This window comes from Meriones unguiculatus, chromosome 3, assembly GCF_030254825.1.
Source record: "Meriones unguiculatus strain TT.TT164.6M chromosome 3, Bangor_MerUng_6.1, whole genome shotgun sequence".
Lineage (NCBI taxonomy): Eukaryota > Metazoa > Chordata > Mammalia > Rodentia > Muridae > Meriones > Meriones unguiculatus.
Window position 1 is genome coordinate 177,607,159 of NC_083351.1, and position 23,992 is coordinate 177,631,150.

At 39.8% G+C, this 23,992-nt stretch overlaps 1 protein-coding gene across 1 annotated transcript in view; it reads right to left on the reverse strand.

The window, feature by feature from the left end:
- Hfm1 (helicase for meiosis 1) overlaps nt 1-23,992 on the reverse strand; it is an 84,852-nt gene that overhangs the window by 25,007 nt on the left and 35,853 nt on the right. Inside the window, exons 19-30 of the mRNA XM_060381088.1 lie at nt 21,801-21,848; nt 17,397-17,477; nt 10,546-10,637; nt 9,114-9,220; nt 8,983-9,030; nt 7,299-7,396; nt 7,083-7,214; nt 3,647-3,732; nt 3,026-3,109; nt 2,736-2,893; nt 611-714; nt 111-257 (exon numbers count right to left, since the gene is read on the reverse strand). Of these exons, the coding sequence (XP_060237071.1) occupies nt 111-257; nt 611-714; nt 2,736-2,893; nt 3,026-3,109; nt 3,647-3,732; nt 7,083-7,214; nt 7,299-7,396; nt 8,983-9,030; nt 9,114-9,220; nt 10,546-10,637; nt 17,397-17,477; nt 21,801-21,848 (1,185 nt within the window). The remainder of the gene's footprint in view (nt 1-110; nt 258-610; nt 715-2,735; nt 2,894-3,025; nt 3,110-3,646; nt 3,733-7,082; nt 7,215-7,298; nt 7,397-8,982; nt 9,031-9,113; nt 9,221-10,545; nt 10,638-17,396; nt 17,478-21,800; nt 21,849-23,992) is intronic.

Sequence of the window (23,992 nt, forward strand, 5' to 3'; positions counted from 1 at the left end):
CTAAATATGGCACTCCCAATACAGACAGTCTGAGCTAAGTCACCCTGTAGTAACACCCCTGCCTGGTCATGTTGCTGTGTTAATAGAAAACAAACAGTCGTATTATTTACCTTCACCAGATCTTGCTGCAGTAGCTCTAGCCGAGTATTTAGGACGAGAAACTCCTGTTTCTAATTTTCTTTGCATATCTGTTTGACTTACAAGCTTCCTGGGTCCTAAATAAAAGACTGTAAATTTCTGCTGAATATCGAGACCAACTGGAAAGAGAAAAAGAGGTATGCAAATGCTTATTAAATCACATTAAGTCTTAACACGAGGCTTTTTATTTCTTTTTATAGCTCTAGAGCTAAGAAGTACAGAAAATGAAAGTATTTTTAAAAGGTTAAAATATGACAAAAATGTATGCATCTAGCTTAATAAAAATTTTTAAATACTATAACTGAAATTTATCTTAGAAAACAAAGACAAGTAAATGACAATTTAATTATGTTATCTAAATATATGACATTTCCCTCAACATTTATTTAAAGTGAGTATTTTTCTGTATCGGCTAGCATAAAAGAAGTAATTTTAGATGCAGTCACGTTTTATATTGCTATGACTGACTTACCGTAATCAGAACTAATTAGGTTTAAGCTGAGATCTTCACATATAAGAGCTCTCCTCACATCAATTTTCTTAGTCCAATTTCCGCTTTTTAACAAAAAAGAATCCCTAAAAAGCAGTAATGTATGATTTAATGTGAGCCAAGCACTGAAGGAACTAACACATTGATTTCAAGGACTAGTTCTTCTCAAACTAGTCATCAAGAGTAGTAAAAAAAACCACTGAAAACTACTTCACTCCAAGGAGGAAGAACAAGGTGTCAGTGGACATTTTTTGTTTGTTTCCTCGTACTCACCAAGTAAGTGAGAATGACCTGGACTACTGAGCCTCCACCTCCACCTCCCACGTGCTAGTATTATCAGCGTATTCTACCACACATAACGATGGAGCCACCTTGACCAAAATTATTTCAGCAACAGTTGATCCCAAGTTGCACAGACTCATTTGAGACCAAAGAGAAATATATAGTTGTTGTCAATAAGACATATTGCTTCTGAATCAATACCACTTAAATGTGCTTGTGCACAAGTTATAATTGTTTGTAAGAAACAACTTCAACAATCTTTTAAACTGAATTTTAAATAGTTTGTATTTAACATTGACACAGACAAGGAAAACATTTTATTACTGAACTGAATTCCTTCTCCTAGTCCCCAGGAATAAAGACTTATACAATGGCGTGTTCTAAGTGTGCTAGGGCTAGTGGTAGGTGAGCAGTTACTGTGAAGAGAACATCCTGTTGCTGCAGCTCCTGCAGAAATGGAGATTCTGTTTGAGAGTCTCTGCCATTCCTAAACTTAGTCCTGTAGTGACAGTGAGAGCAAGCTCTGGTGAGAACACTAGGATCCGTCTAGAACGTGTTATCAACTGGCTACAGGTCGTGGCAAATGTGACCTAAACCTCTATCTGTCTCAATTTTCCCCCTACAAAAGTGAATTATGATGGGCCCATCTCATACAAATATGAAGTACTTCATTATTTGGAGCCACCAAGTACTAGAGAAGAACTAGCACCCACTGCCACGGCTACCCTTAGTTTACTATGACATTCTGATGGGAGATAGTAGCTAGAAAACGCGGAAGTGAAAACTTTAAGTTGGCATACTAGAGAAGAGGGCATGTGGAAGAGTCCTTTCTATGTGGCCAGCCTGACTGTGTTCTGAAGGAGAGTAATGCTATAACGCCATACCGGGGGGGCACAAGTAGCTGCTTATGTGTTATATTCTGCATTGACAACTGTATTCAAAGCCACAGATGAAGAAAAAGCAGCAAAATCAGAAAGGCCCCAGAGCATGTATTCTCTTGTTACAAATCCCTCCATGGTGACAGACTTTATAATTTCTTCATCTAATTCTAAATAGAATAACCTAAAGCAGCACACCCAAAGTTAGTATTATTCTCAAATAGACAAGTGAAAAACTTGCCCCATTTGTTGTAGTAAATAAAAAAAAATGGTGTTGAGGTGTATGTTTATTATTAGCCCTATGATTATCACGGTGGTATCATTTGACCCACTATCACAAATAAGACACAGACACTGTTAGATTAATATTTGGCTTATTTACCTTGGGCTGGGCAGATATTTCTACCTATGCTGTCTCAATAACCTCACCATTCACCTGCCAAGCCCCATCAATGCCATCTGCCTTAACCATCCCCATTTGGGCTGCCTTCCACCCACAATTTTATAAATAGTTGCTTATGTTTTCATCTGGGTCTTTTCTCCATCCACGCCATCCTCAGAGCCCTTCCTCCTGGCCCACATGGTTCCTTCTCCACCTAACCCATCGTGGCATCCTCCTTCCTCCTTTCTTCCCATCCATTTCCCGTGATTCTCTTTAACTCAAAAGCCTGGGACCTTTAGCCATTCCTATCCCATTCTGCCCTGCCCAGGTATAGGCTGTTTAATCAACCAGTCAGGTATGTCTTAGGCAGGTTTACACCGCCAAGGATAGTTCTATTCAGGAAGTAACCAGATCTTGAGGGCCAGCATCAGAACAACCCTCAACACCCATTGCCAGAGAATTGTAATTTAATTATGTGATGATCTATACACTGTATCTTATAGTAAAAATTGAATGTACAATAAATTTAGAAATAAAATCAAGTAGCTATCTCATAATTACTCACATAATTTTGTGCTTCAAAACGACTTGATTATCTGCATCACCTATGACTAAGGTAACATAGTGAGAGTCTGGTGCTGTTCTTTTAGTTTGCAGCTCTTTAAAGTTTCTTAATATAACGGTCACTAGTATTTCTGCCATGATATCACTGTATCTTGCAATCTTAAAAAAAAAAAAGAATAAGTATTAAATGCTTTAAAGTAATCTTACTATTCATACTCAGCTTCAATTGTAGTCATGGAAAGCTTTGCTTAAAAAAAAACAGTCAAAATATTTAAGAAAGCAAATATTTACCTGCTCCACTTCAAGCTCATATTTTGGTAGATACATCACAGCTTCTTTTATCTGGGTTCCAAAAGGCGGGTGCCTACTTAAAATCTAAACATATTTATATCATTATACTCTTAGCACAAACATTTAAAACTCTTGTTGAAATATTTTTAGACGTCACAAATTTAATAAGGTTTTATACCCCAAACCTCTGTAATTGAAATACTGAAGGCGATGACGAAGAAATATTTTTGTGTGTGGTATATATGGCCACATATGTATGTATGTTTGTAAGTGTCTGTGCATGTGTGAGGAGACCAGAGATCAACACTGGGTGTCTTCCTCAGTTGCTAACAACCTTGTTTTTAGGAGCCAGGGTCCTTGTTCCTTGCACTGGTGCCCACTGACTCCACCAGAACATAAGGCCAGAAAGCCTCAGGTCCTCCTCGTGTTTGACCTCCTGAGTGCTGGAGTTACACATGTGATTCTGGGTCTAGTTTTTTAAAATGGGTGCTGAGCTGTGAATCCTCAGGCTTGCGGAGTATGTAGTTTACTGACCAAGCCAGCTTCCATATCCAGACAGCTTCACTTGAAATGGAGTTTAAAGAGGAGCCAGTCATGTTGGGAACAAAGAAAACTACATACCAGTTCAAGTTCTCTTGCATTTGCTTCTTCTATTTTTTTAAAGGAAGTCAAACCTGCATTTACCATGGTATTTGACAATGATATGCCTGTGGGAAATTAATCAAAGAACAGCTTTTAAGCCATTAAAAAAAAATCTAAACATGCATTTAGCAACTACATTAATACAATTTCAGCTGAGGGTGTGGCTGGGTGGTAGAGCACTTACCTAGCATACGTGAGACCTAGGGTTGATCCCCAGGGCTGCAAACATTCGTTAATCAATCCCTTTAAAAAGAGTCAGCCAAATGTGTGACAATGGTGGGTCCTACGCTGTTGAGTGTGTCCTCCAAAGGACTGTGTGCTGAAGTTACTGTCCCTCATTGTGGCTGTGCTGAGCAGGTGGAAGACTTGGAAGGTAGGTTCCAATAGAAAGCAGTTAGGTCAGGGAATCTACCTTCCTAGGCAGATTGATGCTAATGTGCTGGAGCTGCCTGGGGGCTGCCCGAAGTGAGGGGTTGTTGCATAGAGAGCAACCAGGCATCTCCCCAGACTTTTGCTTCCTGTCTCTCCAAGTGCTCTCTTCCTAATGAACATCCCATCATTTTGGTGCCACCCACAAAAGACCAGTGAGAATCAGATGACCGCCATACCCTCAAACATCAAGAAAAGCAAGATAAATTTTTAACTTTAAAAGTTCCCAGCTTCCAATGTCTTGTTGTAGCAACATAAAACTGACTAAAAAATTAATTTTTAAAATTCAGACTTTTAATAGAATTTATATGTTTCATAAAAGAAACAAAATCTTTCAGGTCTACATAATGACTCAACCCTTAATTAAACCAAATGTAAAGTATGACATTCCTGTTGCCTTATTCAAATTTTCAACTCTTCTTGGGAAATTCTCATGCTTACTCTTAAGACACAGTCAGAGTGGTGAAAGGTGCTTCTGAGCCTGGGAACCTTAGTTTGATCCTTGGGACCCCCAGGGTAGAAGGAGAAAACCAACTCCACTGAGCTGCCCTCTGACCTGCACATATGTAGTATGAATGCTGGAAACACTCATATACACTCTTAAATAAACTAATGTAAGTTTTTAAAAAGACTGCCTCCCGTAGTTACAGCTCCTCAGGTTCATTTCTATACATGACAAACATCAACAGACAAATATATTCATACCTGAACTTTAAGCAAAGGTGACATGATGCAAGACAGGAATATTCATGAAGCTCTGAGCACGTCTGTCTTAAAAATGCAGCTCAATATTTCTGTACTTGCCTAGACAGTAATGACTTATGTCTCTCTAGCATTTAGAAAGAAGTGGCAACGCGTTTCTGTAGCTGAGTTCTCAACACTGTGTGACTTGCCCACATGGCTGCTTCCACCTAATGTCCTGTCCCTGCTCACTGAGTACTCTTCAGTCACAGTTGCTTTTGTTTTGTTTATTTAATTTTGTTCATTTTACTTTTGGACTACTTATTTGTTTATGTTTTCAGAAACCATAATTTAAAAATTCATACCTTCTTATGATAAATTTATGCAAATACTATTTAAAGGATTCTTTAAGAATTGTGTGATTCCAAGACATGACCCACTTACCTACAATATGCATCCCTGATGAAGATGTGACAGACATCTGGTCCCCTCTTCTTGGGAACCTCTCCTATTTACTATTGAATCACACTTCCTAATATGAACAACTCCTTAATATTCCTTTGTCCCCTCAAACCTTTTCCTGATTTTTAGGTTTTTTGTTTAAATCACTATTGAAGTCAATTTTTAATGTTTTGTGTTTCTCATGATTCTCAGGATGAACTTAGGTTTTTATCTCCTGTTGGGATTTTTTCAAGTCTGGTATTAGTACTGCTTCCTCTGTATGTTCAGTGTGGCTAAGTACTGTGTGAAAACAGATGCATGCTTCATGATTCTGGGAAAGGCGGACTGCAACTGATGCTCAGACGAACAGTACTCTAGAAAGGCAAGCATAGTGACCTGAGCAGAATAAAACTTATTAGATGTCATTTAACTAATCTCAAATCTTTCTGCAAGACACTGTTTTCTGTATGTGGTATGGAGAAGCTTGTTTTCTAGGCCTTTGGTGTGATGGGTAATCAACGTTAAGTTGACTAGATCACAATCACGTAGGAACAGCTGAGCAACATCCTAATGGTTGAGAGCAGAGCGCTGGCTGCTCTTTCAGAGGACTGGGTTCAACCCCCAGCACCCACTTGGCTGCTCACACCCGTCTGTTAACTCCAGTCCCAGAAGGGGCACTGCATTCCTGTGATACAGACACATATACAGACAATCAACACAAAACACACAAAATAATAACATAAAAGCAAAAGAAAACACCTAGTAAACACATCAATGGGTGTAATCCATGAGGACAGTTCCCGCCAGGCTTAACTGAAAAAGGAGGATGCTCTCTGAATGCAGGTGGAACCATCTATCACACAGGCCAGGGCGTGGGCTGAACAAAAAGGAGAAAAGCAGGCAGCCAGTCCCCAGTGTTCACCTTCCTGGTTTCTGATTACAGAAGCGATGTGAGCAGCCAGAGCCCAGGGCCGCCATGCCTTGCCCATGGCAACGATGCTTACCCATCGGACACGAGCCACGATGGCGTACTCCGTTCTTAAGTTGCTATTGTCAGTTACTTTGACACAGCAATGATGTAAGTAGTTGATACAGAGAAACTTTCCAATAGGAATTTCTTCTCTATTTTGATCTTACTTTCACCAGCTAATCCCACGATTATCCTAGCTCCCAGAACTTTCTGGCAAGCTCTGTTACCCCACTGACTCTGAATTTCACAGAAATTAAAAAGTAGGATGTGCAGATCACGGTGGCTCACACTTTTAATCCCAGCACTGTGAGTTTGAGGCCAGCATGGTATATGTAGGGAGGAACAAGCCAGCCAGATCCTCATAGTGAGACTTTGTTGAGAGGAGAAAGAAACAGAGAGAGAGATCAGCTGGAGATTTTTTCAAAAACTAACAAAGCTGTGGTGATGGGTCACATAATAATCTAATTACTAAAACTGTCAACATGAGAACAAGGTTCAAAATGCAAACTTTAAAATTAGTTTTTTCATGTCCTTCTGCTTTAGTTATTCAGCTGATCTATAACTGATTGTTCTGCACTCATTTGTTTGTGTGTGTGTGTATCTGTGTGTGGAGAACACTTGTGGAGGTCAGAGGCACAGGCTCCCTGCACTACATGGTCAGAAGGACTGAACTCAGGTCCTCAGGCTTGGCAGCAAGCACCTTCACCCACAGAGCCATCTCACCAGCTCTCATGGGAATCGTTTACGCAAGAGCAAATAAACCTTTGGTTTTCAATTATAAGCACAGTACCTTAAAAAGGCCTATTTTCTTCAAAAGTCTACAATCATCATAGAATACTATTAACAGTAAAATATGAAAGAAGTTTCAGGCAATGACAAACAGCCTGTACCTACCAATTTTATCCAGCTGCTTAGACACATGTCGAGAGTTTTCCCACAGTTTACACTTGAAACATTTCGCTAAAACCACACTGTTTAAAAGCACAGCAAACTTCTTTTCCTGAAGAGCCACAAAATCTGACAACCCTAAAAAAGTTTTCAATATTAATATTAAATATTAAATATTAATTTACTGGAAAATGTTGAAAATCTATTAATGATTTAACATACATCTTGCAATTCTTGAGCCGTTTCTGAAAATCTTCGCGGTATCTTGTGTCAAAGTAAAATCTTGTATAGGAATGCACCCGAGCTGAGCCTGAATAAGACTGGGGAAAACATATTCATTATTTCCTTTTTAAGATTACAGGCACACAGGAGTTGGCATGACTGACTAAAATATCTTTTAGGGTTCCTCTCTGTCTTGGTTTGTACAGCACTGGGAGATTCTATTGGTTTCATTATCATTGCAGGTCACTTTTGACTTCCCTTTCCCAAATGCAAAATATTTAGTTCTTGTTATCTCCTTATACTTTTTTATCGTCAGTTTCTTTTTGTCTTAAAAATCTCAAAATCTTTAGCAAAGATCCAGTGAAATACCGGATGGAGTGCTTTTAAATGTTGTACGAAGGTCCCTGGGAAGGCATCTAGGGACACACAAATGTGAGATATGTGTGAAATTACTGGAGAAAACTACTTTAAAAGTAACATTTACATTTAATAACAATGCTCTACGAGTAAATATAAGACTTTTGATATCATGTTATCCTGTTGGAAACCATATCTTACCAGCAGCAATAAAGCAGGGTGCAAGAGGGGCAGAGAAAGAAAGATGGCTTTCTATGAGTTCCAGGCCAGCCTATTCTATACAGCCAGTTCTAGGATAGCCAGGGCTACAGCAGGAAAGGAAATCCTGCACTCTCAGGCTAGGTGGCGCTTCTGCCATTTCAAGTAATGGAGGGGCAAGGCAGCTGAGGAACTGACTCGGTGGCTGTGTGGACTAACTGGGGAAAAGTGCTGAGCCAGTGAGCACGAGTGTCAGCATGCCAAGCACACGGCTCATTCTATAAACAACACAGACGGTTCTAGAGTAAGTCAGTGTTGGTTCCATGCCATAGCCTCGAAGTCTGCTGACCCAAGTACCCAAGTTAAAGAGTAACTAGTGCTGAAGAGGAAGACTTCGTAACTGAGTGAGATATATATGCGTTACTTTAGTTAATTCTCAAACATAATAAAGTATGAAAAATATGATTTACACATGCACAGCAGGGAACTAAAGAAGAGAGGCTGAAGTCCTTGCTCCAGGTCTAGAACCTGTGCACTTTGGGCCTGTCTCTCTAGCGTTCCATCACTACTGGTGGGCACTTCCTAGTTGTATTTTAATGCTTACTAGAGAGATCCCAATTAGCATAAGCACATTTTCTATCATCTCCTTTGCCTCAACAGAATACACTGCCGACAAGAGATTTTTTAATTGAAAGTTTTCTTTTGTTTCTTTCCTTCTGTGGGTTTTCTCCCCTCCCTTCCTCTCCCCTGGCCTTCCTTCTGACTGTGCCTCGCACAGACAAGGCTCCTCCGCTGACTCACATCCCCAGATGCACACTTTATTTTACCTGAAGTCTGAGAGTTCTTGGAAATTAACTTCACATATAAATTCTGATTCCTTGTTTTTCCATAAACGCAATATTTTTTAATTAAATTAAAGAAGCCCTATTTTAAAAGAAGCTGGGCACGGTAGCTCACACCAGCAATCGCAGCACACAGGAACAGACTGTGGCAGAAAAGTGTGAGTTCTGAGAACAGCTGAAACTATACATGGCGACTTTGTCTTCAAAACATGAAAGAAAACCCTCATAAACATGAATTACAGATCTGCATGCAGCATTTTAGTACATTAAGAATAAATTTTCCTTACCAGTTTACTTTCATTTCTCTTGTTTTAATTCTCCCTTCCATTGGAAATCTGTAGATAAAAACACATGGAAAGCTCTTCTTTTTTAACTTAAAAACCTGTCACGTTCTACAAAGTACATGCACTGTCTGTACCTGATAGTGATCTGCTTCGGGTCTTTGTTTAAACTGTTCAGTGTCCTCTTTTCACTTATCCTCAGCTGCACATCTACAAACTCACTGCAGCTGGCTATCATTGAAATCTGTAAAATTTAAGCATTTGTCAGGTTAACAAATTACATTTAAAATTTTTTAAAACCTTTTTCTCTAATTTACTTATATGCTGCTTCCTAAAGGCACTCTGGTTTTATTTGCTGGGAAAGCAGAATTTAAAGTGGCCATACACATTTTACGTCTTTAAGGATTCATTCACAAACAAACACTTAGAAATAGCTCCAATACTCCAAACACTGTAACTTATAAAGTGGTCAGCCTTCAGGACGAGGTCACTAATGCTGAAACAATGACCAGGATCACATGTACTCTGTTAGTGCCGTGAGAGGCACACGGTGCATGCTGCTCTCGTTATGGGCTGTCACTGCTGCTGTTCATCCTTCTGTGGTTTGCAAATCACCATCCCAATAATTTAGTAATGGGAAGATGCTGTAAAAGCTAAGAAATGTGTTTTTGTAGACTGGTTCTGGGAGATGAAACTAAGCGTTTTAAACAGTACATACAGATGGTGCTGACAATGGTATCTGTTAATCTTAATTTCTTCTTAGAGAAGAATGATATTTACATGGAAATACAAAACTTTTACTTTATCAAAGTTTGCTCACACAACTCCTTAACAAAAAGCAGAATGGTACTGTATGGTCTTTACTATAACAATATTATTGTGGTAACTAACTGTTATTTAAGATCAAAGTATATGGTTTAAGATTGGTAGAAGATATCTTCTACCAATCTCTTCTTTTATATTCGTGTCTCCAGCAAAAAGGGGAAGAACCAAAGCAGCCTGCCTGTGCCCTGCTCACCACAGTGACTACAGAACTGTTCCCACTGTTGACTTTAAGTACACCCATTCACTGGTCCCATGTTCTCCACAGTCAGCTGTTCCGCCCCCCTCCTGGATATCACAATCCTGTTATCCTATTTCCACTGTTGTGATGCTTAGGCAGATAATTCAGGGAAGGGATGCAGGCACAGGACACTACAGCAACATGCTATCATATTGTGACCCACTGTCATTCATTCATGGCAAATTTTGCTAATATATTATGCTGTATTCTCTTGGAATCTTTCTCACATATTACATTTACATATCACTCTGAATTAATTGTCATTATCAAGTAAGTAATAAGTTGTAAGAAAGTAGCCATACCTATTTGAAAATAAATTTTCTTAGCTTTGATAAGAAACAAATGAAAATATAATGCATTCTTAGAAGTTATGTTCTCTATCTCATGATCAGAGGGAGACATGACCATTAAAATAATTTTTAATTTCTGCTCATTCAAGTTTAAGTTATAGAGACCATATGAGTTATTATTTTTTCTATAATTATTAATTTCTAGTGAAAACTTACTAAATCTGATAAAGTTTCTTTTCCATTTATTGTGTAAAATTTCTTCACTGTCTCAAATGTAATATAATACCAAGCCATTAGTCTTCCTGCCTCTGTGTGAAAAGAAAGAAAACAAGCATTGTCCACATTAGCTGGTACAACTTGCTTTAAAAAAAAAAAAAGATACATTAATTACATAGTGTTCTGCCTGCATGTACACCTGCTCACCAGAAGAGGGCACCAGGTTTCACTACAGATGGTTGTGAACCACACCATGTGGTTACTGGGAATTGAACTCAGGACCTTTGGAAAGAAGCCAGTGCTCTTGACCTCTGAGCCACCTCTCCAGCCCCACAACTTGCTCTTTAAGAAGTTTAACAAGTATAATTAGGATAAACATACTAAAATATGTACACCTAAATAAACTAATCAAGAAGGAGGACTCTGGCTAAGATGCTCAATCCCCATTGAGAAAGGCAAAGAGGATGGACATCAGAAGAGGGAGAAAACAGGGAACAAGACAGGAGCCTACCACAGAGGGCCTTTGAAAGGCTCTACCCTGCAGGGTATCAGAGCAGATGCTGAGACTCATAGCCAAACTTTGGGTGGGGTGGAGTGCAGGGAATCTTATGAAAGAACTGGGAGATAGTAAGTCCTAGAGAGGACAGGAGCTTCACAGGGAGAGCAACAGATCCAAAAAGTCCGGGCATAGGGGTCTTTTCTGAGACTGATACTCCAGCCAAGGACCACTCATGGAGATGGCCTGGAACCCCTGCACAGAGGTAGCCTATGGAAGTTCAGTATCCAAGTGGCCTCCATAGTAATGGGGATAGGGACTATCTCTGACAGGAGTTCATTGGCCTGCTCTTTGATCACCTCCCCCTGAAGGGGGGAGGCAACCTTACCAGACCACAGAGGAAGACAATGCAGCCACTCCTGATGAGACCTGATACACTAGGATCAGAAGAAAGGAGAGGAGGACCTCCCCTATCAGTGGACTTGGGGAGGGACAGGGATGGGAAAAGGAGAGGGAGGATGGGATTGGGAAGGGAGGAGGGAGAGAGCTACAGGGGGAATACAAAGTGAATAAATTGTAATTAATAAAAATAAAAAAACAGAAAAAAGAAGTTTAACAAGCATTTGCTTAATATCTACTTAATGTGCACTGTGAGCCCCAAGCAGAAGACACTCCTCAAAATGTAGAATATACAACCTGTGGAGCTTACAGGTTGCCTGAAGGTAGAACCATGGGCAAGACAGAGAACAAGATCCACAGAATGATAATATTCACATGCACACTAAGGTACAGAAGAAATTAACCCTGAGAGAAAGGCCAGTATAGCATGATAGAATAGGAAAAATGAGCTTTAAACAAGATTTTGAAAGTGACTAATATGACTTGGCAGTAAGGAAACAAAGGCTGTATGACCTTGGAGAGAATTGGGATTTATTTACTGAGACAGAAAATTAAGAAGACATCTTTAGATGGCTGTTGATGGCTGTAGATGGCTGTAGCAGGGGATACGGCTTGATGATCATTTTGAACTACAGCCAGCCTGCCTGGTGCCAGTCACCACTTACTATGTGCACATTTCTTAATGTACTAGGGTAATAATAGTACAAATCTCAAAATATGGTTGTGGTGCGTAATACTAAGTAAATGCTGCCTAAGTTTAAAAATTATGAGATGATGAATAATAAACTAGAGGGGCCTCAAGGAGCCTTTACAGTTATTCAGAGCATTTCAGAATTTGGATCTGATTGTAAAATAGCAGGACCACTTATAATTCTTGAGCAATATTTTTAAGTTAAACTAGAGTCTGAAGATAACTGTTTGAAAATAGAATAGGTGGTTGGGAGGAGGAACTGATGGCATAAAATTCACTTTAGAGGCTACTGGATCTAATTAGTAGTTGTCCAAAGCAGCCCAAAGAATTCCAGTCCTTACAAACATACATGGAAAAGAGCCAGGAAAAGCAAAATAGCATCCTGAGTCTCAAGGGAACTGTAAGCATTGACGTATAAACCACAGGTTTTCTTGAAGAAGGAAAATTTCTGGCATGCCAATAGAGGGACAGGCATCAAGAACATTGTAAAACAGACAGAATTAACAAACACTAACTAGTTAGTTAGTTAGTTAGTTAGTTAGTTAGTTAGTGAATTACTTTGGGAAGGAACTAGGTCACAGCTGGAGTCACTGTCCCAAATAGGAGTTGGGTGTGTTCAGTGAGAGTGCAGGTAACACAGTGTATCAGGAAGGACCTTCTAAAAGAGCAGTGCAAGAACACAGTCATTTGGGGAATATAATGGAAAATGGTCCTTTCATTGTCTGTTCAAAAATTAATATACCTGCCAATTTCATGATTTCCTTATTTTTCATTGCAGAGTAATACTCCTTTGTGTAGATGTACCACAATTTCTGCATCCATTCTTCAGTTGAGGGGCATCTGGGCTGTTTCCAGCTTCTGGCTATTACAAATAAAGCTGCTACAAACATGGTTGAGCAAATGTCCTTATTGTGTACTTGAGCCTCATTTGGATATATGCCTAGGAGTGGTATGGCTGCATCTTGAGGAAGTGCTATTTCTAGTTGTCTGAGAAAGTGCCAGATTTATTTCCAGAGTGGTTGTACAAGTTTACATTCCCACCAGCAGTGGAGGAGGGTTCCCCTTTCTCCACAACCTCCAGCATGTGTTGTCACTTGAGTTTTTCATCTTGGCCATTCTGATGGGTGTAAGGTGAAATCTCAGGGTCGTTTTGATTTGCATTTCCCTAATGGCTCTAGAACCCCTGCAGAGATGTAGCCCATGGTAGTTTAGTGTCCAAGTGGGTTACATAGTAATGGGAAGAGGGACTGCCTCTGACATAATGTGATTGGCCTGCTCTTTGATCACCTCCCTGAGGGGGGGAGCAGCCTTATCAGGCCACAGAAGATGACAATGCAGCCAGTCCTGATGAGAACTGATAGACTAAGATCAGAAGGGAGGAGAGGAGGACCTTCCCTATCAGTGGACTTGGGGAGGGGCATGCGTGAAGAAGGGGGAGGGAGGGTGGGATCAGGAGGGAAGGAGGGAGGGGCTTATGGGGGGATACAAAGTGAATAAAGTATAATTAATAAAATTAAAAAAATTAATATAAAGTACCTCCCTACTACAAGACATAAAAAAATAAACAAAACATTAATATTTGTTGGTTTATTAACTAGAATGAAGTTTCTTAGGTAAGAAAAAATAATCAAGAGAAGAAATATAAAGAAAATTAGTAAAAGTCAAAGGATGGAATCAACATGGAAAAAAAAAAGAGTTACAAGTAAACAGGAATTCAAGGTGACTTGCTGCCAATACAGTTCTCAATTGATGGGTGTTCTCAGAGTAATAAGTCCACAGTATTTCAGTTGGAAGGCCACTCAGGTAAAGTTTTGCAAGGTAGAGGCATGGGAGCTGTGAGAATGAACCTCTCAGATTTCCTACTGCAAGGGCCAATGGCTTCACCTGCACTTATCCCAAATCAGCCCACCACGACAGCAACACTGAGACACGCTGTCACACATCTCCCAGCCAGTGGAGTGACAGCACGCTAGTGTAGGCATGTCAGCAACAGCCTGCCCAGAGGACACAGTTAGAGTCAACTTATTTCCCCACCATTTTTGTCAAGTGCACCAAGGATTATAATGCATGCTAAAACCTGTCCTCCTGGCATTCTTTCCTTCATAGATGAGCTACATTCTAGTTTAATGACTGCCAAGCTTCTTGCAGATACCAGCTATTTTTAAAGGAGTAATCTTTCTTAAAATAGGAACAATATCAATAAGCTAACAGACAAAACTATCTAAATATTGGGGTATCATGACCACAAATTTAAAAACAAAAACTATATGAAGCAGAATTATTGAATACACAAATAGAATTTATGTACAAAACAATAAACTCAAGAAGATGAAACAAGATAGTAATAACATAACGAACAAGAAAGTCATAAAAATCAACTAAGATGTGATGGCACATGCCTGTCATCCTGGCACTCTGAAGGCTGAGGCAGAAGGATCATCTCTAGTCTGAGGCTAGTATGTGGTACAGAGAGAGACAGTCTCAAAACAAAACAAAAAATTAAAAACCCAAAGATTTAGAAATAGCAGTTAGGAACTGCTACCTACGTTAATGGCAGTCTGAATAATTATGAAATAGCATTCTGCTAAAGTCAACTAAAATAGCTAACAGAAATTAATCTATCCCTGCTCAGATGCAGCCCATGGCTACAAGTGGGTTCCCTAGTAAGGGGAACAGGGACTATCTCTAACATGAATTCAGTGGCTCTTTAATCACTTTCCCCTGAGGTGGTGGTCGGGCAGCCTTACCAGGCCACAGAGGAAGATGATGCAGCCAGCCTTGATGAGACCTAATAGGCTAGGGTCAGAGGGAAAGGGAGGAGGACTTCTCTTATCAGCAGACTAGGGGTGGGATATAGGGGGAGAGGGGGTGAGTGGGACTGGAAGGAGATGAGGGAGGGGGCTGCAGTGGGGATATAAAGTGAATAAATTGTAATAAATAAATTTTAAAAAAGAAAGAAAGAAAAAAAATGAAATGCATCTATCATTTGTAAACCTTCAAAGAGACATGTGTTGGTGGCACATGCCTTTGGTCCCAGCACTTGGGAAGCCAGAAGCAAGTGGATCTCTGTGAGTTCGAGACCAGCCTGGTCTATAGCGTGAGTTCAAAGACAGCCAGGACTACGCAGAGAAACCTTATCCTGAAAAATAGATAAAGAAATAAACAAACCCTCAAAGAACTAAAAGATAAAGCTGAAATCCAAAGGATTACTTTGGCTCTTGTGACCCTATGAAACTACCCTATGGTCTAGCTTACCACGAAGGAGGAAAATTAGGAGGAAAAGTCCTTTAGACGTCTTTTGAGCACAGTGGCTTCAGAAGCCATGAGAGTCATACACGACTACTAAAAAGACATCTAAGTGTGACTCTCTTGAGAAACGTGTTGCCCACATCTGCATACAATCCTTCACAAGTACCTTTCTCTTCCCTTAACAGCCATGCTAACCCTGTATAAAGAGGGTTTCTTCATGAACTTCCTTTCATCCCTGATCCTCTTCTCTGCAGTTAAAGGTCAGCAACCCCGCTTCCCCCAGCAGCCATCTCCGAGACAACGCCAGCTGCTCACCTGGCAGCACACAGCCCTGGCTCCTAGTCAAGCTTTGCTGCTGCCAACACACAAACTGCAGTTCTTAATGAATTCACAAAATGTTTGTAGCTGCAACTCTGATGGTAAATTGCATTTCCCAAGAAGCAAAACTGCAAACTGAGCTCTGAAGTCTGAAGCCTTCATTAGCCGAGAGTAAGAAGAGGCACCAACTTAAAAGCAGGAGGACACACACAGCGGTGTCTGGAAGAGAAGATCAGCTAAAGTCCACTGAGAATGGAGAAAGCCAACGCGTTAGATGATCATTTACTAACAGCAGAAAGATGGCTTCACTGGCACCAGGGCTACTGTAGGAACTAGGAATGTAATCCAGAGTTCAGGAGGCAGAGGCTGGAGGATTGCTGTCAGCTGCATCAGCATCCAGCTCAACATGGTGAGTTTCACTTCCTGTCTCAAAAATAAAAGAGCCCAGAATGATAACAGCAATAACACAGAAAAGTGATAGTGAGAATACTGATTGTTTAATGATCTAGAATAGCTAAGGGTAGATGAGGAAGTTACATTAGAAATTCTTGTAGTCCCTCTCTTTAGACAGCTCAGTACAGAAGCCAGGAAGTGGAAAGGCTTGTCACACAGGGCTGGGACTCAGCGGGGCCTGTACACTGAATATAATGAAGATGACACACAATTTCTAGAATATGGCTGCATCTATGTAAAAAGTTCATTTAAATAGAAGAATACATGCCAAATCAATAGATCCTGAATTTAATTTAAAATTTCCCATATATTTTCCCTTACAATGATTAATTTGAATAATAAAGTCAGTATTTTCCTCCAAAATCAGTCCCAATTCTAAACACCATGAAACAGTCAGCCTCTTTATTCTTTTATTTAAATTCTAAGCAAAACTCAGCTGAGAAAGAGAAGGGTGAGAGAAGGAAACTGGGAGAGAGAGGGAGGGAACCATGAAGTATGTGAGCTCAGGACACATCCTGACAAACCTGACATCTGGCATACTCAACACTTTAAGCTGAAACAGCAAGTGCAAGAAGGACTTGTAACTTTCCCTTAAAATAAGTCACGGCACCCTTGTGCCTCGTTATAGTATTAGAAGTATTTATTTTCTGTAACTAAGCCATGTTTTTATGAGAGCATAACTTGTATCAAAGAATAGAGCAACACACAATAGTCTCAGCTCTGTGCATGTGTCATCAAAACCAAGGCCACAATGAGTCAGCGGTGTGCCACAGGCAAGCACTGTCAGAAACAGAGGCGCCTGTCTTGTAACAGGAGGACAACAGATGTGGAGAGGGAGGGAATGGACAGACCTCACTGTTTCTGACACACAACTCAGAGCCCTTCTGTCAACACACCTAAGAGAGCAGAAGGCAATTTTGCTTTCCTACACACTGGAGCCTACACAGCCACTCAGATAACCCATGCTGTGTGTTCAAGTGGCAAAGGTGGTCTACGCTGATTGTAACTGGCCTACAATGCCTGCAGACCCAAGACTTCAAATCCTCTGCTGAGCATCACCAAAATCAGGGAATCCTTTGTGCCATGAACTATACAATTTCAAAAGGGACTTATAGGAACTGATGCCTTGCAGCTAAAAATGATGATACTCTACTGAAAACAAAATCACAAGTTAGTTTTACCATTGCTTAAATTTTAGAAAAACAAAATTTTAGAATTAGTAAGCAAGTGTTAAATTAAAAATACCTGTTGGTTGGAAATTAACATCTTCATCCATCTTTATCAGGTCTAGTGAGGATAAATCTTTCAGATTCTTCAAACATAATTCTGTTTAATTAAAGAAAACACATTTTTAAATTTAGTACAATAGGGAAGCAATGAAAATAGAAATTTACTATTAAATATGTTAACGATGTCTGCTCTAGTGTAAATTGTTCTGGAAGACCTAGAGTCTTAAGAAGCGAGAAGAAAACCTAAATTATAACATCCAATTAATATGTTAAATACTATTTAGCATTTAAAACATTTGAAATGATATATATATATATCTTTAGTTAGTTCTCAAAAATAATAAAGTATACAAAAATATAACTTACATATCCACATTAAGAAACTAAAGAATTGAGACTGAGTTACTTGCTCCAAGTGCAAGGAGTTGTTTTGCTATCTATTCTGCGTTACGGCTTTTTTCCTTACATATAATAGCACAAAGTGATACTGGCTGATGCCAGGATTCAAAGGGCCCCTACTGAGTGGTTCCAGGTGCTTGTGTCCCAGAGACTTGTAGATAGGACCAAGAAGAGTGACAGAACTTATTAGGTAACGACACACTTCCAAGGAGGAAGCAGGCTGGAGCAGGAAGGTTTAAAAGCCCCGCAGCCTGGCTTCACAGAGAGGCATGGCCCTCTGCCTCATCTGCATAGTGATGCACTCTACCTGTTGCATGTAGTTCCACATACAACTTCACCTGTGTCACTAACACCTTAACACCTCACCCAGAGGTGTGTGTTTCAGCATCATAAAGTGCCGTCGCTTCTCTACTTCTGAAGCACCTCTGAGCCAGGAACAATGTGTGAGGCGATTGCAGAAGGGCCATTACTGCTTTCCTCTTTGCCAACCTAAATGGTCATAGCTGCCTTGATAAGGTTTGTACAAGAGTTACGGACCTCACTTGGTGCCCACTCTCTTGCTTCCAAGATGTAAAGTCAGAGTTTTATGAACTCTGATTCAAGGGCACCAGTCTGTCCCTGTTCCTATTCGCCACCTCATTGAAATCATCACTTAAATGTTTTCTCGCTCCTTTTCCTTCAGAAAACAAAACAAAACAAACAAACAAACAAAAAAAGGTAGGCCTCCTAAGGATAGCAACCAAACATAGTGAAACAAGTTGCAACAGGACTAGGCACCTCCCTCATATTAAACCTGGATAAGGCAACCTGGTAGTGGGACAGAATTCTAAAAACAGACAAAACATCAGAAGTAGCCTCCACTCTATGTTTTATGATCCCCTGCAGCCCCCCCCCCTTAAAAAAAAGAAAGGACAAAAAGAACCCACCAAAAATAAGGGATGAGGGCATGTGTCCACTAATCCTTTCAGCTCTAGGTCCCTACTTAATTGTAGACCTGAGAAGGTCCTATGCAGGCTGCCTCAGTCTATGTGAGTTCACAGGAGCTTTGATCATGTTCATTTAGTGCCCCGACCTGCAGGACCTAGTTATTCGTGGGGGCGAAGGGGGTCGCAGCCTGTAAAAGATGAGCGGGAGAAAGGAAGGACTCAAGCAAATGTGCACTTGTCAGGAGTCAAATTTTATTGAACCGAAGTAGGCTTTTAAGGCCAACCTTAGATAGGGGCGGGGCGAGGGGGGAGCTCAGTGCAGAATCCTTTTTACTCAGGGAGGGGCAGGTTGAAAAATAAAGAAATAAAAAAAAAATGTTTTCTCGCTGAAGCTTTTAGCTTTTGCTTCTGTCTCTATGGTAAGGCTGCCAAGTCCTCCTCAAGAAACCTCTGTATAGAAAGCAATACAAATTCGTTCAACTAACAGACAGGAAGTAGGAAACTACTTTTAATAACTACCTACTACTTACTGTTCTCAGTGCCCCATGCAACAACCCAGAAGGGAGACAGTTCGGAGCAGAGGGAACAACGCACCCTGCCCAATCCAAAAACCCATGACATCCCTACAAGGTCCGTGTCACACAGGCTACTTGACACAGTTTAACTCATTTGATAATTACAGCTTTTGAACTATTTTCTAATCATCTTAGTGACCCACTGTCAAGGTGCCCACTGACCGGTCACTCAGTCAAGGATGATTCTTACCGTCCTGTGTGCTGAGCATCACTGAGTTTACAGAAGTGGACAGAACAGATTCCTGCATACATGCAGAACTTGCATTTTAATGGAAAAATCATCACACAAATACACAACAGTCTACGTATTGAAAACTACCATAAAAACTAAAGCTGAGAAAGATTTTTAAAATAATCGTTTTAAGCTCCTAACCAAGGTTTGCATGCATTTCTAATTCAGCCATATAATTTCTATACAAGGACATCCCTAACTGTCACAATAAAGGCATCTTTTCCAAAAACAAGAAAAATAGTAATAAGCACATGGAGTCATTTCATCTTTATGTGGACACAGATTTGAAAAAGCAGGAGGAAGAGCTCTCCGGAAGGTTAGAATCTAAACAGAGACCTAACGAATGAAATAAAGGTGCCAGCCATGTGAAATGTTTGAGCATGCTCCAAGAGCAAGGGACTGACCATGAAGAAAGCCTGAGTGAGGACGAGCACGCTGTGATGATCACAGAAGGCCAAGCTGGGGCTAGAAAAGGAAACTGGGTAAGAGACTAGACAGGAAGTTGGAAAGGCAGGAGCCACCGTGATGCAGTCTGCAGGCGCCGTGAAGCTCTGCACTTTATTCTAACCAAGGCTCACCATGTTCTTCCAGGCTACTGAGCAAGAAGCACAATCAAGTTTAGGAACAGCATGCTCTGTGTACTGTCCTTCCTGAGGGAGTTAGGAAAATGTCAGGGCTCAGAGAACACTGAGCCCAGCACACTTTGACCTGAAGGAGACTGAGAAGCCTGAGAATGGCTGATTGCCCTGACCTTCCGTGGCCTTTCTGCGTACAGCATAGTCACAGAGCAGCCACTGTCCTAACGAACGTTCCTAAGCCTTCACTCTGGAGGGGTCCTACTCCATATCCAGGGAAAAGAAATGGGACCAAGAGAGGCCTAGAAAAGTCTAAGCACACAGGCATGGGCCACTCCTCCCTGCTTATTGGCGTGGATGATGATCGCCTTTTTAGTCAGTCATGTCACACCACAGCTATCCACTTCTTTCACAAAACAGCCATAAAAGTACAGGTTCCACAAGGTGTAGGTGTCATTTTCAAAGGCTCCCATAACATGTAAAACTCTAATTTTAAAAAAATTTACCAAGATAATAAATCTTTTGTTATAGGAGTATTGGCCCTGGGCCTTGCATTGAGTGAGAAACAGCCTCTCCTACAACCATAACATTTTTATCAATGTATATAATAAACAGATACAGATATAGCTAATATGTTTCTCCTACATAAAGCTCACTGTATCAACTAATAATGAAAAATAAAGCAAGCATGAATAGTTAATATGCTAACTGAAAATTAAACATTAAAATTATCAGAACAGACAGATGCACTTTTACTTAGCTGATTTCTTATGTACAATTTATCATTTTTATTAATGTATGATTTAATTAAAATTTAATTACAAAATGGTTCAGAAGAATAATACAACTATTTTATAAATTTATATTTTAACAGCAGCATGATAAATACATGTGATCACTTACAGCCATGTTTAAGTAACATATTTCTTCTGTGTTGTTTTGTTTGTTTTGAGACAGGGTCTCACTATAGGCTTGTCTGTTTAAAACTCACTATGTAGAACAGGCTGGCCTCACACTTACTGTCATCCTCCTGCATCTTGTTCTTGAATACTAGGATTACAAGATATGCCACCACACCCAGAAACCTATTTATTCTTTAAATGAGATAATTTATTATTTTATCTTTATCTCTTTATTCTTACTTGGCCACATATAAACATTCACAGAACAAATTAAAATTAATATATTTAGTGGATCCAAAATTCTTTACTTTTACTGAAAGTCTGAACACAATGAAGACTCAGCAATATTTAATTCTAATAAGTGCTAATTGAATTGTTATATTTAAAAGACAGATAGTGAAATAAGAAAGTTAAATACCCAAAGTTGAAGTTTGAAAGAGAAATATTGTATGAGTGGGATGAGAACCTAAAATAAATGTAGGATTATATTTTCAACTAAAATTAAGCTAAAAGAAAGAAAATTAAATGTTTACTCTATTGACAATATTTCCAACGATCAGGGTCATTTAAAAAAACAGAACCCAAATAAGCCAAGTTAACATTTTATGTAAGAGCAGATACTCTGACAGATTTAATAAATATAGGAAAACTACATACACTAAGTTTTATGTATGAAAAATAAATAATTCATTATTATCCAAACAAGTTTATCTTTAAAAATAATTTACAGAAGTATATTCTTATTTATTTAGTAAGTGATATTTTCATCAACATTTATACAATATATGTTTTAGAAGGAAGTACATCTAACCTTGTAATTTTGCTTCAATTCCATCCTTGTTCAATCCAGATGCAAAACCTGTGTTAAGTCATGAAATTTTATTTAAAAAAATCAAAGTGTATTTAATTAATCTTTATAGATTCAATTTAAACTTCACATAAAGAATAACACCTATATTGTATATATTAATAACAGTTTCTAAGCGCAAAAAGGCTTTACTATTCATAGAATACAGCCACTATTTTGAAACCTTTTCAATATCAACTGGCTATATTTTATTTTCTTAAACTGTATTAAGTGATCAGAAACAATATTTTAGCAAGAACTATGTAGAACCAGTTTGAAGACCTATTTTTATTAGTTACGTATCTATGTGTCTGTGTGGGGGCCAGAGCAGCTGAAGCAGGTGTACATGGTCAAAATTTGGAAATGATCTATGTGTCCATCCACAGAATAATTGATGGAAATGTGGTATATTGATATAACTGGGTTTATACTGCAATGACAAAAGGAATTATTACTAAACCACTCAATTATATGAAAGAAATCTCATGAACACTATGAATGAAAAAACCCCAAAGACAAAAAAGTGAATACTTCCATTTACCTCAAACATATATAACAGAACATGTGGGTACTTGTGAAAAACATTCAATATATTGAGCTGGACTGTGATTATATGTGGGTGTCTATGTCTCTGCATATATTTAATTGATATTTGTACCATTTACTGTGATAATGCAATATAAAAATTTCACTATAAAAATAAAGTACTCACGAGAAGAGGTGCAAACTGAGACATAAGTGAATGCATATAGCACTGATAAACAGATCCAAGTACCTATCCTGCAGAGTGTGTGTGAACACGGTGCTCTCAAGCACTGCTGACCGCTACAGCTACATGAAACACCAAGGACAGCAGTTAGCAACGGCTACTACGTTTTAAAATGGATGTACCCTCTGACTAGATACTCCATTTCTAAGAATTTAGCATGCAGAAGAATTACACACGTGGAAAGATGAACACACGCATTAACCGGAACAGCTTAGAAAAATGACACATGGGGCTGGTTAAGTGCTCACACCTGCCTGTAACTCTAGCTCCAAGGGAGGTGGAGAAAAGAGGATGACTGGGGCTTCCTATCTTCCAGCGTAGCTGAGAAAACCGAGCTGCAGATTCAGCTAGAGAGCCTACCCTCAAAGCAGTAAATGAAACAACAGAAGCCGTCTGCTGCTCTTTGCTAGTGTCCACTCACGAGTACAGGCGCACTCCCCCATCTACACATACATGCACACTCACACAGACATATATACACAAAAATATAAGCTAAACAAACACATTTGTTAAGTATTTTTTAAAACAAGCAAAACAGAATGGTGTTATGGCCCAGTTTTGCCAACCCTGGGTAAACACCCTAAGACTGCTTAATCCACACACTACACAGATGTGTGCTCGTCCATGTACGGCACTGCCCTCGCTACAGCAGGAAGAAACGGGGCCAGCCTAAACGTTCCTCAGCAGATGACCGGATAAAGAAGTAGATGTATGAGGACAAAGGACTTTTTCCAGCCATGAAGAAAAATGAATCATGGCATTTGTAGGAAACTAAGTGGTACTGAAGATTGCTATATTAAGAGAAGTAAGCCAGACTTGGAAAGACAAAGACCACATTTTGCCTCCTGTACGCAATCCAGATTTAAGTGTGTGCATGTGCGCGTGCTTGTGGTGCAAGCAGACCATGAGGAAGGGAGAACTTAAGGGCGATGGAAGAAGGCAATGCTCGGGTGACGCAATGAAGAAGGGAGGACTATCCGGGATGTAAAGGCCCAGCCGTAGGGGCTGTGGAGGTAGGGAAAGCGGCGGGAGGGAAGACAAGGGGAAAAGTACAATAACAGATGTCCATTAAAAGACCACAGGGCAGCCTGTCACTTTATACCCTGGCCTACGATTTAATTAAACAGAGAGCTTCCGAGATGTATCAGGAAAACCACGCAGACAGGTGCAGAGCAGTGTGTGTGTGTGTGTGTGTGTGTGTGTGTGTGTGTGTGTATGTGTGTTATAGCACACTCACAGATAACCACAGTGGCACATAACTCTCAATGGTGACATGCCTGCGACTCAGGTTTGCCAAGGCTACATAGCAAGACCTCAGCTTTTTAAAAAAAATGTTCATAACAATTTTGATCTCTTCCCTCCAAAAAATGAACTTGATTCCTCTCCC